The sequence below is a fragment of the Gossypium hirsutum genome, chromosome D11 (assembly GCF_007990345.1).
Source record: "Gossypium hirsutum isolate 1008001.06 chromosome D11, Gossypium_hirsutum_v2.1, whole genome shotgun sequence".
NCBI lineage: Eukaryota > Viridiplantae > Streptophyta > Magnoliopsida > Malvales > Malvaceae > Gossypium > Gossypium hirsutum.
Window position 1 is genome coordinate 69858709 of NC_053447.1, and position 19066 is coordinate 69877774.

The 19066-nt window shown below is 34.0% G+C and overlaps 2 protein-coding genes across 4 annotated transcripts in view; both read right to left on the bottom strand.

Moving 5' to 3' along the window:
* LOC107925746 (UPF0481 protein At3g47200) overlaps window positions 1-19066 on the bottom strand; it is a 62381-nt gene that overhangs the window by 35551 nt on the left and 7764 nt on the right. The gene's annotated exons all lie outside the window — the stretch shown is intronic.
* Window positions 9632-11285, bottom strand: LOC107925774 (uncharacterized). Its single transcript, XM_041105121.1, has 2 exons — window positions 10511-11285; window positions 9632-9922 (listed from the first exon to the last, which is right to left on the bottom strand). The coding sequence occupies exons 1-2, from the start codon at window positions 10897-10899 to the stop codon at window positions 9895-9897; spliced, it is 417 nt and encodes a 138-aa protein (XP_040961055.1). The 5' UTR covers window positions 10900-11285; the 3' UTR covers window positions 9632-9894.

Below are 19066 nucleotides of genomic sequence, written 5' to 3' on the forward strand. Positions count from 1 at the left end.
CCTATCATGTAAATGGAATAATGTCCAAATTGTCTGGTCTTACTTGGCATGGTTGATTTCATTTGTCAATTAATGATTGTGGATTGACAACATTGACCATTCTATGCACGGGGAGGGGACTACTCCTTTTCTGCCATTTTCACTACCCATTGCATTCATTTTCTCTGCCCTACTTCTCCTCTGCACTGCATTGTCCAATTGTATTTAAAGACAATATGTATATATAGATTGTAATTTTTCTTGGCTGGAAGCCAAAATCAAAACAAACTTTTGATGGTTTAATTGTTTTTTAGCCCTTCAATTTCAGGTGCTATGAGAAATGGATTACAACCTCATCTTGTCATTATCCCAAAATCAAAACAAGCAACTCTTGGTTGAAAGTTGAAACCAAGGGCCAAGTCAAAATTGTTTTAGGATTTTACAAAATCCTAATTAAGCCTTACAAGAAGTTTTAAAATTTTCAAAAGTTGTCATTAATTTTCTTAAAAATTTTGATTAAGTCTCTTAAATATTTTTTTTAAAAAAATCTCATTAAATACCAAAAATTAAATAGATTGAATCGAAAATCCAAGAGTTACAAAATTCTCATAAATAACCAGAGTTTACAAAAAAGACTAGTAAAGAACACTTACTTTGGTTGATGTATGGCATAATAAATCTGCAAAAGCACCAAGCAAAACTGCAGTAATGGCACCCACAAATGCCAAAAACGTCCAAGGACTCCTAAAATAAGTATGATAAGCTTGAGCTGCATGATTAATCCACGTAGTCTTACAATGATTATGTATTTGCCCTTTAACCCCACTGTAAGTCATCGGACTAGGAACCAAATCAGTGTTCATCTGATTGAAAAGCTTAGCCACTTCTTCATCACTCCCCAATCTATTGTATAGTATGTCGGTGTCTCTCATTTTTTTAACATCTTCGGCTTCATCGATCAATGAATCAAGCAAACACATATATGAAGTGACGGTTAAATCGTTTTTGAAATCTGGACACATTTCGTAAGCTATTAAGTTCATAGTTGAATCATCAATGGTGATCGGTGGTAACCATAAGTTTCCAACGAATAAGATACGGTTGAAACTGATGTCGGTTAAACAACTTGTTTCGCTTGCCTTTAACCATACCCTAACGTTTTTAAGCTCTTTTATGTTACGAAAGGTGTGTGAATGGAGCCACGATGAGCCGTGCACTATTTCTTTCCGATTTGGTGGTATGACGCATCATCTGAGCGTCCCAGACTTCAACGTTGCCCTTGGACTCTATTGTGAGGAGTTCATGAGTGTCGAGAATTTCCTCACCTTACACCAGCACATTCATTATTCACCATCCTTATGCTGGTCAGAGCTTACTGCTAGTACGATGCCCTATGACCCAAGTTGATCGAAAGCGACTTCACTACCTCTGACTTTGCGCTATATCCATGCCATTTTGGCGCAGACGTTGACTGGTCGGAAGGAGAGCACCGGGGTCATTGGTATAGTTGACGCTTATTTCCTTTGGAACATGGCTACGCAACGTACCTTCCATCTTGCTTACTTCATCGTCCTTGCTTGCCGCCACCAGATAGAGCGTAGTCCTTGCTTGCCGCCACTAGATAGAGCGTAGTAGGAAGGGTCTTATCTGCTTAGGCCTTTACGTGACTCGCCTTACACGACATTTCGACCTCCTCAACACTCCAGAGCAGTTCTCCTCCTTCATATTGGTTGGACAGGTGGCTCCACAAGGATTATCTATTATAGTCAAATGAAGATGATTGAGCGACAGCGTGGAGTGGGTCCTCCTCAATACCGACTGTCTTATTCTAACCCTCGGGATGAACATGAGGACTTCTCTAATGATGTCCCTTTCCGCCATGAGTATCCACCTCATCATTCACCTCTGAGTCACCCTACTCATAACCCTGTTGTTACACTAGCAAACCTCTAAGAGCAGTTCACCCGTTTTGAGCAACATTGTTTTGAGCGTTTCGACAGTATTGATGCTACTTTGCAACAGATCTATCAACATCTCCACATTTCTTCTACTGCACCTGCGCCTCATGATCCCGACACATCTCACAATGAGTATCGTTGATCTATTTTGATTTATATGCTTTCTTTATTTTTATTTTTATTTTTATTTTTAGTTGTTTTGTTTTTATTTTTTAGGCTTCTTTAATCTATTTTCTTTTGAACTTTAATTTTATCCTGATGGTTGTTTTTATTTGAGTTTGTAACCTCTTGATCTTCTTCCTTATTTGTGTTATTTTCTTATTAGTTTGCTCAGAACCATGCACTACATTTACATTTGCCTACAATTTTGGTTTTCACTATTCTGGCGATTTCATCCGTATTTAGGGAAGTTTTAATTTTCTCCCTCTCTTATGATATTCTGCTTATTTTGTACTTATATCTTTTTGTACATTAAGGTGTACATCTTAAGTGTGGGGAGGTTGTTTACATAATTGTGATAAAACCCCTAAATTAATTGTGGTTTTAAGTAATTTTCTCATACCTCCATTAGAGTGAATTATTTTTGATTTGAGATTTTTATTGATGTTGTTTTGGATTAATTTGTAGATATTTATACATTGGTTGATTTAGGTTTTATCTTGAAATTTTAAATTTGCAAGTTTGACATCAAAATCATGATTTTTGTGAGGCTTTAAGCCTATAGAGCATACATTTTTCATGCTCATTTTATCATTGGTTATGAGTGCATCAACTTGATTTGTTATTCTAGAACTTGCTTCGATTATGCATGTCGAGACCACACCATTGATTTGATATATTGAGATGATAGAGGCATTTAGTTTTAACACACTTAACCTATAAAAAGCTTACCTATTGAATTAATCCTTAGTGAACCCTGTTGAGCCTAACACATTTTTTTTATTGATTAACCCGTGAATGTTAACTCGTGACCCATTTTTTTCATTGTAACTCTTTCCTGTTTTATTGACTCCCTTTTTGTCAAGATTTGATTTGGTCAGTTTCCTAACTATATTCCTTTATTTGAATTGCTTAATTTTTTTCTTGTTATAAAAAAAAAGACAAAATAAATAAATAATGTGATTGAGCTTGAATAATTTGTTTCATTTAGTGTTGAAAAGCTCGTTTTTGTTTTTTATTATTCTTGATTGATGTTTTCTCTTTTAATTCAGCATTTGATTGTTTTTTCTAGTTTGTTAATTTATCAACTATTATAACCAACTTTTCTGACATTTTTTCACACCTTTAACCTAAGCACCATTACAACCTCTTAAAGGCCTCTTGATTGGTGTGTCATATTATTTTATAGTGATGGAGATTTGATTTTCAAGCAAGTCTATGGTAATGACATTTCTTGTTTGACGGTTGAGTGCAAATTTCTTGAACCTTAAACATTATGAGTGCTTTGAGTAACTCTTTAGTGAGGATGTCAATATTTGTTGATTTTGAATTACAGATAATTATTTAAATAAGGGGAGAGACCTATGTTTTCGTACTTTAAAAATTTCGACTTGAATTGTTTGGATCTTTAGTGTCCTTTTAGTTGAATTGTCAATCCATGATTGTTTGCGATTTATTTTGAGGGAGTATTGATGAGAATTACAACTTGAGAAATGTTAACTTTAATGTTGGTTGAGGATTTTTCTTGAGGATAAGCAAATGCTTAAGTGTGGGGGTATTTGATAAGTGATAGAAGTAACATGTTTTAATCTTGTTCTTAATTCATTTTTGGATGATTATTTATGTAAATTGGTGAAGTTTATGCTTCTAATCCTTTAAATTCATGTTTCTATACTTAGGAGAGCATTCGGGAGTAAAATGAGCGAAAAACAAGCGAAAATTGAACAAATAGAGAAAATTTCAGGAGCCACACGATTTTGTGCTAGACCATGTCGATTTCACGATTCATATCCCAAACACACGAAAAACGCAATGTTTAGGCTTTTTGGGCATTCTAAACCCTATAAATACCAAATAGAGGAAGAGAATAGGGGGTGATCAAAGAGTATTGTAGAAAACAACTTGGAGAATACCATTAAAGTCAACTCTGAAGCAGATTTTCATCAAGATTGAAGACCTTCTTTTAATTTTTTTTGAAGTTTTTATGAGTTTTTTTATTTATTTCTTGTGGTATACTATCTTTGAGATGTTTTTATCTACAATTATGAACTAATTCTCTAGATACCTAGGAGAACTAAACCCTATGATGAATTCTATTATTTGATTTATGTTTTACATGATAAATACTTGAATCTTGTTTTCAGTTATGTGTACTTATCTCTTATTTTAATATTTCCTTAATATTAATTCATGTTTAATGTGCTTAAATCAGAGGAGGAAAAGTCTCTGTTTAAGAGTAGATCTAGTTTAATTGAGTGGAGTTGCATGCAATCTTACAAATAGGACGACATAAATCCACCGGATTAGAGTCAAATCTAATAGGGGAATTCATAGATCGAGTTAATGAGATAATAGGGGTTTTAATTAGAAATAAATTTCAATTAATCAACCTAGAGTCAGTTGCTATTAGTCTCGAAAAGAATTCACCTAGACTTCATCTATTATTATGAATATGAATTAAATGATTTATTCACTTAGTATCTTGATCCGTAGAAATCCAGATACCTAGGGGAGATGAACCCTATGATGAATTATATTATTTGATTTTTGTTTTACACGATAAATACTGGAATCTTGTTCTTAGTTATGTGTGCTTATCTCTTATTTTAATATTTTTTGAATATTAGTTCATGTTTAATGTACTTAAATCAGAGGAGGAAAAGTCTTTGTTTAAGAGTAGATCTAGTTTAATTCAGTGGAGTTGCATGCAATCCTAGAAAAAGGACAATATAAATCTACTGGATTAGAGTCAAATTTAATAGGGAATTCATAGAACGAGTTAATGCAATAATAGGGGTTTTAATTAGAAAGAAATTTCAATTAATCAACCTAGAATCAGTTGCTCTTAGTCTCGTAAAGAATTCACCTAGACTTCATCTGTCATTATGAATCTGAATTAAATGATTTATTCACTTAGTATCTTGATCCGTAGAAATCCAGATACCTAGGGGAGATGAACCCTATGATGAATTCAATTACTTGATTTCTGTTTTACACGATAAATACTTGAATCTTGTTCTTAGTTATGTGTGCTTATCTCTTATTTTAATATTATTTTAATATTAATTCATGTTTAATGTTCTTAAATCATAGGAGGAAAAGTCTCTATTTTGAGTAGATCTAGTATAATTGAGTGGAGTCGCATGCAATCCTAAAAATAGGACGACATAAATCTACTGGATTAGAGTCAAATCTAATAGGGGAATCCATAGATCGAGTTAATGCGATAATAGGGTTTTAATTACAAAGAAGTTTAATTCATCAACCTAGAGTCAATTGTTCTTAGTCTCGAAAAGGATATCAGCATAATTTAGGGATTTCTACAGATCAAGATACCAAGTGAATAATCGTTTAATTCAGATTCATAATGATAGATAAAGTCTAGGTGAAATCATTCTTGGGTATTGTTCGCTTTTTTATTATTATTCAATTGTCTTCCTGATTTATTCTTTGTTGAGTTCTATAGTTAATTAATTTAGTGGATTTTAGTTTAAACCAATCACTCCAATTTATCGGTTAAATAATAGGAAAACAGTAATTACTAGTAATTTTAGTCCTCGTCGATATGATATCTTTACTCACCATAGCTATACTATTTATCAATAGATGCGCTTATCTTTGTTGTATTTTTAGTTAATTTTGTGATACCATCATTGATCTTACTTTTCTTTTTCTCTAATAGGAGCCACTCTAATGACTTTATCACATGATTTTGTTCCATTGGTTGCTCCAACACACTTTTTTTAATGAGATAAAATTAATATAGTCAATTTTTTTTTTTTGCACAAAGATGGAAGGGTGGGGCAAACACGGCCTTGACTCCTATAAAATTGAATTTTTTTTACCCTTTAAATGTATAGAATTATAAATTATAATGATAAAATTATACTTTTCCCCTTGCCAAAAATAACAAGGCTTTAATTTAGTCTTTTAAAAAATTATAAAAATATTAGCTAATACAATGATTAAATTATATTTTAACTCTTATCAAAATTTATAAATTAATTATGATCCTTAAAAAAACCTTAAAAAAATTTCTAGCTTCACCCTTATTTCCATACTAGTAGAAATTCTAATCCATCAATTGCACCAACCAAAACTTTCTGCACTAACTGGTATATGAATTACATTATATATATATATATATATATAAATACTATTTCTTTTACCAACTTCAAACTTTAACTAGTTTGTAACATGCCCAATTTGCCTGGCCCGTTAGACAAATAAACCAAATAAAAAACACATCAAAATAGTCTTAATTACAAAAACTCAATTAGCCCAATAACCAAAAAACCCTAGTGGCCCAATATGGCCCAAAAACTAAACATTTTTAGCAGCAAAAAAGGAGGGAAAACCCTAGCTGCCGCCGCCATAACTGTCGCCGCCTCCCCTGCGCACGCGCCGCTCCGTACGCTAACGGCCTTGTACCTGCAAAACGAACTAGAAGAGTCCAAAAGCAAAAAATCAATGTAAAAAAATAAAAACAGAAAAATAAGTGGTATTTTCGGGCTATAAAAAGGACCTCGATTTTATGTTTTTTCACTGACGAATAAATCAAAAAAACAGAGAGAAATCAAATACAAAGAAATATCAGATTCAAAAAAAAGGTGTTCTTTTTTTCCTTCTCTTTTTTTTTATTTTGCGTTTTAAAAAGAAAATAAAATAAAATAAAAGGGAGGCCGAATCTTACCTTTCCCGATGTTTACGCCGTCATGGAAATCGAGGTTTGTCGTTTCCGATAAAAAACGACATTTTTTTTGGTTGGGGAGTCGAAAGCCAAAAAAAGGCTTTTTACGACTTTTCGACCACCATGGACAACAGGGCCGTCACCGGCGACCAGCAACCACCAACCACCACGGTGGTCCGGCGACCGGATCTAGGCCGGAGGAGGAGAGGGCTAAGAGAGTTTGAGAGAGTTTTTTTTTTTTGAAAGAGGAATAAAATGAAAATTTTGGAAAATTTTTAACTTAAATAGGCCCTACAAAATGGCACCGTTTTGGGCCAATGCACAGACGCTAAAACGGCATCGTTTTAAGCCTTAACCCGCACGACCTGACCCGCTTCTGGGGATCCACATGTTTTCTTTCAATGGGCAATTTGCGCATTTAGCCCTTCCGTATTTTTTATTTTTTAATTCAATTTTTCTTTATTTTTCAATTGATACTTCAAATTTTGTTTTGTTTCCAATTTAGTCCTAGCAAACTGCGTGTTTCAGTGGGCGGGGATATTTCCCCATTTGGTCCCTCTCAGTTATTCGCACCTTTCAATTGACCCTCTCACTTATTTTTACTTTCGATTTTTACCCCAATTTTTTATTAAACTTCAAATTAGTCCTTTTGCACTTATTTATTTATAATTTCGGTCCCCTTTTTATTTAAAAGCCTATTTTATTAGGATTTAGGCCCCCTAATTTTATTTCAATGTCAATTTAATCTCCTAGGTTTTATTTTTATTTTTTATTTTTTAGTGTGTTTTATTTATTTATTTAATTTATTAGTTTACTATTTCCTTTTTGTATTTTATATTTAATGATGTTTTTATTTTATTTTGTATATTTTACTTGTTGACTTTCATTATTATTACTATTATTATATGGTTTTCATTATTTTATTTATTTACATATTTTATTTCAAATTATTCTTTAATTTTCATTTATATTTTAATTTGGTTCTTTACTTTCAATAATTTTCATAAACCTTTTTTTACATTATTTATGTATTTATTTTATTTATTTAAGTTGTTTTGTTTTTTTAGTGGGTATTGTTCTCTTATGTGCATGCTTTGGTCCTAAGACCATTGTTATCTTTTGATTGTTCATATTAATGTTAAAATAGTGCACATTATATTATTCTCATAATTTGCCTTCATTATTATATTTGTTGTTGTTATTTATTAATGCAACATTTCATGTATGTAGTGTTTCAAATATCGTACTTTTTTATTTAAATTTGTAAAAATATAAATTTTAAAAAACAAAGACAATATTTCGTACTTTTGGAATTCGAGAAATCGTTTCTTAACTTACAGGATTTCGATTTTCCTATAAATCTGAATATACGAACTACTTTTCAAAAAATAAATTTTTAAAATAATCTCGGGATTAATAAAAGACTGTGTTCTAACTTACAGAATATTGTCTTTTCTAAAATCGAGATAATTGAATATCTTTCAAATAAGTAAAATTTTCGGGATTTATTCTCCTATTGGGAATTTAAGACATTATGTCCTAACTTACAGGATGTAATTCTATTTCTCAATAAACGCGTAATATGCCCTCTTTCTCGGAAATTTTTTAATGTTTTAACAAAATATCGTATTTTTAAAATCTTTTTAAATTCTCAATTCTTGACACTAAGGCATTAATTAATCGACTAGTACCAATTTTGGGCGTATCGAGGGTGCTAACCCTTCCTCGTGCGTAACCGACTCCCGAACCCATTTTCTAGATTTTGTAGACAAAAAATTATCGTTTTAGTAAATTTAAACTTTATTAAAATAATTAAATTATGAGGTGACCCGATCACACCTAAATAAAAAAGATTGATGACAACCTCCGTTTTTTTATTTTCAAAATAAAAGTCGACCCCCTTTTATCAAAAATGGTTTCGACATAGTTAAAGTAGAAAAAAAATATTTAACAAATAATCCAAAGATTGTTTAAGAAGACAATAGGGATGCAACTTATCTGCGTTCGGATCGGGATGGATTCTTTTTTATTTTTTTAAAAAAATTCTCCTAAACAAATTAAATAGATTAATCGAAAATCCAGAAGTTACAAAATTCTCATCAATAACAAGAGTTTACAAAAAGACAAGTAAAGAACACTTACTCTGGTGAAACAACGAAGCCTCCGGATTCGGAACCGGAGGACCCTCCTGAGATTGGATGAACCTCGGCGGAGCAGGTAAAGTACCATCAAGAAAACCAGTTAATTCATAGCCTTCAACAATTAAACTTATGTGATGCTGCCATTGCACAAAATTAGACTCATCTAATTTGACAGTATCATGCCTAGGAAAGCTTTGTATTAAACGAGAATTTGCAGGTTGGAAATTGGACGGATTACCAGTGTTCGTAGAAACAGAGTCGTTTGACGTAGCCATGAAGTCGCGCAGCACAAGCAGGTCACCAGATCGTAGGCGACTGATACCATGTAAGCATATGTACTTTCTTGAATGAAACAGAAAATTACTAGAGAGTAATCTGAAACTTTTAGCTATTATCTTGTATTCTTTGCTCAAATAGTGCAAGTGTATTTATACAGACTTTTGGAGGGAAACTACTGAACTGCTACTAACAACTTTTTAACAGAAAGTTTAACAACTTAACCACCTAACAGATTGCATTTACCTATGCTCTAACATTGTGTAATGCGAAATCATACTTCAATTGTAATTATTATTTCATAACGGTACAATATTTTCGTTACAATACTTAAAATTACTTATAATCCCTAACCATTAAATAAGAGGATAAAGACACTTTAGCAAGCTCGAATCTACGTCATTTTGTATTGACAACAATACTGATATCAATCGAACTAAAATTCAGTATAATAATGGTTAAATGAATTTTAAGTACACATATTACTCTTATGATGTAAGTATTTAGGATAAATCACCCTCCATGGTCAAACAAATGGACCCAAGCTATAAATTGTATATAAAAAAAATTAAAAAGCATTAGTAAAATGTATATAAAATTTATTAACTTTCAATATTTATAATAAATTAAACACAAATATAATATACAAAGCCTTGATGCCTTGAATCCTTTACGGCTCTTCAACCAGCCTTTAATTTTTGTGGTTGGATGATCCTTGGCTGCCACAAATTGAAGAAAAAAAAATATAAAAGCATTTCCAAACAAATACACACAACAAAACACTTCAGCGTGTAAGAAATTTATATTATAAAGGTTTTGGTTTTTGAATTGTATCATTAAGAATAAAATTATTTTAGGTAAAAGATTGTTTCAGGTTAATGTTAAACGAGTTTGAATTGTTAACTTTTTATGGTAAAAGTGAATTAATTAGTTAAAATTTTTAGTTCATGCATTTAGTTGAAAATATTTAAAGAATAAAAAAGAAATTAATAAATCGACTGGTTCAACCTAAGGACGGAGACCCTTCAAAATTTTAGAAAATTATCATTTAAATCTTTCAAAATTTTGACATTTGTATTTAGAAATCTTAATTTAAAAAAAAATCCTAATTAAGCCTTGTTGAAAATTTCAAAAGTTAACCATTAATTCTATCATAAATTTTGATTAAAGCTCTTAAATTTTATTTTTAAAAGAAAGTTTTCATTAAAAACACAAAAAATTAAATAAACTGAATCGAAAATCCAGGAGTTACAAAATTATCATAAATAACAAGAGTTTACAAAAAAAGACAAGTAAAGAACACTTACTTTGGTTGATGTTTGGTATAATAAGTCTGCAAAGCACTAAGAGTAAGTGCAGCAATGGCACCCAAAAATGCCAAAAACGTCCAAGGACACCTAAAATAAGTATCATAACCTTTAGCTGCATGATTAATCCACATATTCTTACAATGATTATGTATTTTCTCTTTAACCCCACTGTAAATCATCGGACAAGGAACCAAATCTGTGTTCATCTTATTGAAAAGCTTAGCCACTTCTTCATCACTCCCCAATCTATTGTATAGTATGCCGGCGTCTCTCAGGTCTTTAACATCTTCGGCTTCATCGATCAATAAATCAAGGAAACACATATAAGAAGTGACGGTGAAATCGTTGTTGAAATCCGGACACATTTCGTAAGCTATTAAGTTCATGGTTGAATCATTAACGGTGATCGGCGGTAACCGTAGTTTTCCGAAGAAGAAGATATGATTGAAACTGATGTCGGTTAAACAACTTGTTTCGCTGGCTTTTAACCGTATCCCGGCCTTTTTAAGCTCTTTTATGTTACCAATGGTGTGTGAATGGTGCCGTTTTGTTCTTGCCTTTTAAGCTCTTTTAACCACAAAGCCCAACTTCTTTCGACAACTTCTGGTAACCACGAATACCACCTCCTTGGTTGTTTGAAAAGGAGTCTTTCTCGTCGTAGATGCAATAAGTGAATTCGCTCTCCTTCTTTTTGCTGCTCCCACCACCATTCACTACACCAAAATCTGTGTTAGTCGGAAGCCAAGTTATAATTTCTCTTTTCTTTTTTTCCCTTTTGTTGTTGGATTTGGAATTGCTAATTTTTATGAAGCTAAAACTAAGATTTTCAAAATAGATACTCCGACGATTAAGTTATTGATTTATAAATCTCAATTTATTTGATTTAATTAAATAAATTATTAAAAATTTCGTTTCGATAACATGATTTAATTAAAATTTTTTACTCTGTTCATATAGATTTTTAAATCAGTTGGTCTAATAATTTTTTCCGAATTAATGTCTCAATTAATTTTCAATCCAGTCAACTAAAATACAATTTTTATTATTGTATTAATACAAAAATCTTACCATTTTTACGATATTAAACTTTTTCCATTTTGAAAAGTTGGATTTGAAATCATAATTTCTCATTTCTAAAAAATGTACACTCAACACGATAAATGCAAACCGACAGGCAGGGGTCGTTCCCAAGAAATGAAAACTGGTGACCGGCTGACCGGCATTTTCAGGCTGACCGGCTTGAAGTAATTAACAAGGTGATTTTGAAAACTGGTTTTGGCTGATTGAGTGATGTTGGAAAAAAGGTGGCAAAATTGATACAACCATAAGAACTTTTTGAATATTCACTCTGTTAAACAGGAATAGTATAGGACTAAATTGATCCATATATATATATTTTATTAATAGAAATGAGAATTGTACTTTGCCAAGTTTCTAAGTTTGGTATTTGTTCTTACTTTCCTTTTTCAACCCTAGGAACCACTCTCATCACTTTTATTTACTTTGCCAAGTTACTAAGTTTGGTATTTTGTCACTCCAACATAACTTTTTTTTTTAATGAAGATTCCAGTATACATTGTTTCAATAATAAATCGAAACAAACAAATTTATTTTTTGCACAACGGTGGCGGGAGGTGGCAAGCAAGGGCCTTGGTCCCCCTAAATGTATAAAATTATAAATTACAAAGGTAAGATTGTATTTTGGCCCTTAAAAATTATAAGGCTTTAATTTAGTCCTTTAAAAAAACTATAATGATATTAGCTAATACAATGATGAAATTGTGTTTTTACTCTTATCGAAATTTATAACTTAATTTAGGTCCCTCAATTTTTTTTGGCTTCGTCCTTATCTCTACACTAGTAAAAATTCTAATCTATATCAACCACAATGGCGAGAACTATAACAGTCTGATTTTCAGTGGTATCGAAAAAGATAGTTTTGAAACCCCATTTTCGTTGTCTGGGTTCATAAATATTAATATTTAATACTTACAAGGCTAGTATAAAAGTTTATTGAAGTTTGGTCCTGTAATTTTGTCGAATTTATAGTTAAATAAGGTATATGAACTAAATTATAAAAGTCCAATCACTATAGATTTTTAATCAGCAAAGGACCAAAAGGGCTATTAAACTATCTTTTATTATATCATAGTGGATATAAAAAATATTAAATTTAGTTAATTAAACTTGATTATGATTAATCAATCTAGTTTAATTAAATTCTAATTAGACTATATATACAAATCAAGTGGAAAAAATATAACTTAGGCCCTGGCTATGGTGAATTCATTACATTTTAGTAGGCACAGGTGGATTTCAAGAAATTGGCTAAATTTATTCATATTCACCAAATTATTAGAATTTTCAAATATATTGGAGAGACATTGGATGAAACCACAAGGGAAATCACAAATTGAAAGAAAAGCAAAATGACATGGAAGGAGTAAAAGAAGAGATGGCTAAATTGCCTGAAAATTTAGCACCTATGTTAAGCAACATTGATGATAAAACACATTGGATGGAACCTAACTCATGAAAAATCTCAAATTTGCAACCCCATATTATTCACATGCCAACCAACCAATTTTTTTTTTGTCCTTTTTAGTGGGCCTTCAGGTCCAGAAGAAAGGTAGCAACCGTTATTGAAGAATTAGTCCCGTTTTAAATATTTTCTTCTAAGTAAGCACAACGACATTAAGAAATTTACTTTTTAGAGTCTATATAAGGAAAAGGGCCTTAGGATTTGCTACTGCCACACTCACTTCAGCAACAATCACTTCAAATTTTCAAGCATACAACAGCAGCAGCCAGCGAAATCTAAGAAAGGTATGCACTAATCAATTGTTTTTAAGTACTAATATTTAGGGATAAAGTAATATTTAATTATCTGAATATTTTATAATAGGGACCAAGTTATAAAAAGTTTAGAAGTTGAAGTTGAATTCTATATCTTTACACAATTTAATCATATTGGTTTGTAATTTTACATATTTTAAAGGAATTAGATCAAAATTTTATCATTTTGGAGGTTGAGATGCAATTTTACCGTGTATTAACACCCAAAACATAAATTTCCATTTTAGGTGGCCGAAGCCTTGGTTATTTATCTACTTTGATCTTTGAACTTCTTTTTTGTCTAAATTAATTCGAAAATTTGATAGTTTTTCCTAGTTTAGTCCTTCAACCTTGGTCTATGCTACATCATCGCTTTCATTCTTTCTTTCTTTTTTTATTTAAGTTTTTTAAAATTTTCAAATGATGACGTGATATAATCTTAAAGTGTCATGCTATCGCTCTTTAACGGAATTCAAGTTCATCGACTAAATTAAAAGAATTGTTAAGTTCAAAGACTAAATATTATTTTATCCCTAATATTAGTTACCCTGTTATAGAAGTTGATTGAATTTATTGCTTGCTTACTTTTGTTATTAACCATTGCTTTCTTCTTCTTCTTCTTCTTTTTAATTTTACGTCCCGTAATAGAAAAAAGATGGATGAGAAATTTCTAAAATCATTAGAAACTAGAAAATATGATCTCAAATCCAGTGATTTACCCATACCAAGTTACAGAGACTTGGGCCCCGACTGTGGTGAATTCATCCCCTACAATGTTTAGAACTATTCACAATTCCTCCCCAACATTTAATAGAAGAATAAAAGCACTTGAGCACGCTTCAACCCACAGCCTTCTATACTAACAATAATGTTGATGCTAACTAAATTAAAACTCAATTTAACAACTGTATAGATTTTTAGGCTAAATAAATTTTAAGTACACATATTACTGTTGTGATGTAAGTATTTAGGATAAATCACCCTGCATTGTCAAACAAATTGACCCACAAAATTAAAGAGCATTGGTAAAATGTATAAAAATTTTATTAACATTCAATATTTATAATAAATTAAACTCAAATATAATATACAAAGCTTTGATGGCTTGAATCCTTTAGGGCTCTTCAAGCAGCCTTTAATTTTTGTGATTGGATGAGTCTTGGCTGCCACAAATTGAAGAAGAAAAATATATAAAAGCATTTCAGAACAAATATTACACACAAAATAAGCTTCTGCATGTAAGAAACTTACATAATTAGTTCGTTTCGGGTTTCACAAGTTTAATCGTTTTAAGTTTGGGATTTTAATTTTTGGATTGCATCATTACTAATAAAATTATTTTAAGTATAAATTATTCAGATTATTTTGAATTCGAATGAATGTTTTGTTTGAATCAATTTATATTTGGGTGAATAATAAATGGGTTTAAATTGCTAACTTTTTATTGTCAAACTGAATTAATTACTTAAATTTTCTGATTCATGTTAGAATTGACACATGTTGCGGAAAGGATCGATTCGAGAACTCCGATATGACTACAAGTAAATTGACCGGAACGAAAAATAAAGTGAACACAAGGATTTACGTGGTTCGGCTTTAATGCCTACGTCCACGGGCAGAGGCGAAAAGAAATTTCACTATAACAAGATGAAGATTACAAGTGTTTTACACTCAAGACACAACCCGAGAACCTCACAACTCTCAACCCCTATAGAAAACCCGAAAGCTAAAATCCTAGCTTTCAAAGAACAAGCTTTGCTCTCTCTTGGTTTGGGATGATGAATATGGCTAATGAACCTCTCTATTTATAAGAGAGTTCAAGGACATAATTGTCCAAAACTTTGGCAAAGATTTGTGGTTGAAAATGGACACCAACAACCATCCACTAATCCACTACCACCAACAACCCACTACCAACAACAACAATCCACTACCAATTTTAAGCCATTTCTTAACAAATCTCCACCTTGGCTTGAAATTTACCAAGCTGAACATCATAGTGAATTCCTCGAACTGGATCACCTCTTCCAAACGCCTCTCTGGCGCTAATCAATCCCGAATACCTATCAAGTCCAAGCAATGCTTGAACTTATATGCAGGGATCACCTTAGTTAACATATCTGCAGGATTCTTCTCGGTAGCAACCTTGCTGATAACAATGTCACCTTGCGTAACATGTTCCCGAACAAAATGATATCTGACATCAATGTGTTTGGTCCGTTCATGAAACATCTGATTTTTAGTCAGATGTATGGCACTCTGGCTATCGCAAAATACAACAGTGAAATCCTGTTGTAAACCCAAACTGCTTACTAGACCTTTCATCCACAATGCTTCTTTCACTGCTTCTGCTAACGCCATATATTCCGCCTCAGTCGTAGATAAGGCTACGGTAGACTGTAACACAGCTTTCCAACTAATGGCTCCTCCAGAATAAGTGAAAACATAACCCGTCAGAGATCTTCTTTTGTCCAGATCTCCAGCATAATCAGAGTCCACATAGCCCGTGACACTGCTAGTGCAGTCACTCTGATCATATACCAAGCATAAATCTGCAGAACCTCTCAAGTACCTGAGAATCCATTTCACGGCCTGCCAGTGTTCCTTGCCAGGACAACTCATGTATCTGCTGACCACACTAACTGCATGTGAAATGTCTGGACGAGTGCAAACCATTGCATACATCACGCTTCCAACTGCACTCGAGTATGGAATGTGAGACATTTGCTGCTTTTCTTCATCAGATTGTGGTGACAACTCTGCAGAGAGTTTGAAATGTGGTGCCAACGGAGTACTCACAGTTTTCGCTTTATCCATGCCGAAGCGTTGAAGAACCTTTTCAATGTAGTTCTTCTGCGACACACGAAGCTTGCCCGCCTTGCGATCTCTGTGAATATCCATGCCCAAAATTTTCTTGGCAGCACCCAGATCCTTCATCTCGAACTCACCACTCAACTGCGACTTTAACTTGTTGATTTCCGACATGTTTTTGGAAGCAATTAACATGTCATCAACATACAGCAACAAATAAATGTGCGAACCATCTGAGAGCTTCCGATGATAGACACAAGCATCATAGTCACATCTTGTGTAACCATGCTGAATCATGAAGCTATCAAACCGCTTGTACCACTGCCTTGGGGATTGTTTCAATCCATATAAAGACTTCTTTAATAGACAGACATGGTCTTCTTTACCAGGAACTGTAAAACCCTCTGGTTGACGCATGTAGATTGTTTCCTCGAGCTCACCATGCAAGAACGCCGTTTTTACGTCAAGCTGCTCAAGTTCTAGATCAGACTTGGCCACTATGGCAAGTAATACACGAATGGAAGAATGCTTTACGACTGGGGAGAAAACTTCATTGTAGTCAATCCCCTCTTTCTGAGTGAAGCCTTTAGCAACCAATCGTGCCTTGAATCTAGTTGCTTCAACCCCTAGGATGCCTTCCTTTTTCTTGAAGACCCATTTGCAACCAACTATCTTCTGGTTACTTGGCGGCTTAACCAACTCCCAAGTATGGTTCTTGTGAAGAGATTCTATCTCCTCACTCATAGCAATTGCCCACTGTGCCGACTCATCACACGTGACAGCCTCATTATAACTGGAAGGTTCTATACCAATGGACTCCGCCACACTGAGCGCGAAAGACACCAGATTAGCGTAACGCGGATTTGGTTTGATTTGTCTCTTCGTTCTTCCAGTGGCAATGCTATATGGTTTTTCTTGAGGTGACTCATCTTCATCGGAATCTTGCACCTCAACTTGATCATCCTGGACTGAAGTACCTTCCGTAGGAATTGGAGCGTCCACCTGACACTCCACCTGCTTCTCAACACCGTGATCTCCCATTCTATCTGACTCCTCCTTTTCCCGGGAATTTGTGGTGGATCGAAGCATGGATGACTCATCAAAAATCACATCTCTGCTGATGATGAACTTGGACGAAACCGGATCAGGACACCACAACCTGTATCCTTTCACCCCTTGGCCGTATCCAAGAAATATGCATTTCTTCGCCCTCGGTTTGAGTTTTCCCTCATTTACATGAGCATACGCAGGGCAGCCAAACACTCTTAAACCAGAGTAATCAGCAGGAGAACCAGACCATACTTCCTCAGGAGTCTTCAGCTCAATAGCTGTTGACGGAGATCTGTTAACCAAATAACAAGCAGTATTAACAGCTTCAGCCCAAAATTCTTCACCGAGCCCAGCATTTGATCGCATGCAACGAGCTCGCTCCAAGAGAGTTCTATTCATGCGTTCTGCAACTCCATTTTGTTGTGGTGTTCGACGAACAGTGCGGTGTCTCACTATTCCTTCATTTTTGCAGAACTCATTGAATTCACCTGAGCAAAACTCCAAGCCATTATCCGTCCGGAATCGCTTGATCTTCTTTCCTGTTTGATTTTCGATCAAAGCTTTAAATTGCTTGAAGTTGATGAGAACCTCATACTTGCTCTTCAGAAAATACACCCAAACCTTTCTCGAGTAATCATCGATAAAGGTAAGCAGATATCTGTAACCACCTTTAGAAATTGTCGGAGAAGGCCCCCAAAGGTCAGAATGGAAGTAATCCACTGTGCCTTTTGTCTTGTGAATCCCAGTGCTGAACTTTACCCGAGTCTGCTTACCGAAGACGCAGTGCTCACAGAAATTCAACTTTCCTGTACACTGCCCAGACAATAATCCTCGTTTGCTTAGCACCGATAAGCCTCTCTCGCTCATATGCCCGAGCCGCATATGCCATAACTTCGTGGTGTCAGAATCTAGATCATCTGATGATGACACTCCCGCAACACCTGTAACCGAGGAACCATCGAGGAAGTAAAGGCCCCGCTCCAAATTACCACGTATCACAGTCAAAGCACCCGAGAATACCTTGAGAACTCCACCTTCAGCAGAGTACCGAAAGCCTTTCTTGTCCAACGTACTCAAAGAGATCAAATTTTTCTTCATTTCTGGAATGTGCCGAACATCAGTTAGAGTTCTAACAATACCGTCAAACATCTTTATACGAACTGTGCCAATCCCCATGACTTGACATGCGTGGTCATTTCCCATTAGTACTGAACCAGAATGCTTCTCGTATGTTGAGAATGCATCTTTCGAAGTACTTATATGAAATGTAGCTCCCGTATCAAGAATCCATCTCCCACCAGCGTAAGAGTCGGATACTGCAAGAACGATCTCGGCATCACTTGAAGAATCTGCATCAGCTACATTCGCACGATCATTTTGTTGCTCCTGTGATTCTGATTTCTCCTTCCTTTTCGGACAATCTACCTTCATGTGCCCGTACTTCTTACAGTAGTAGCACTGTATTCTCTTCTTGGACTGCGATCTAGGATGGCTTTTACTTGAACTTCCACCCTTTGCCTTGGATCTTCCTCGAGCAACCAAGCCTTCGCCTTCATTGTTTTCGACCACCTTACCAGTGATTTTCTTCCTCAACTCACTGGAACTTAAGGCATTTTTCACCTCCTCTAGAGTCAGGTCATCACGACCGTACATCATTGTATCAACAAAATTCTCATACGAGGGAGGCAAAGAACACAAAACAATTATTGCTTGGTCCTCATCATCGATTTTGTTATCGATATTATTCAAATCCATGATAATGGAATTGAATTTATCCAGGTGCTGGGAAACAGGTGTACCTTCCTCCATCTTCAGGGCATAGAGTCTTTGCTTGAGGTAGAGCCGGTTCGTCAATGA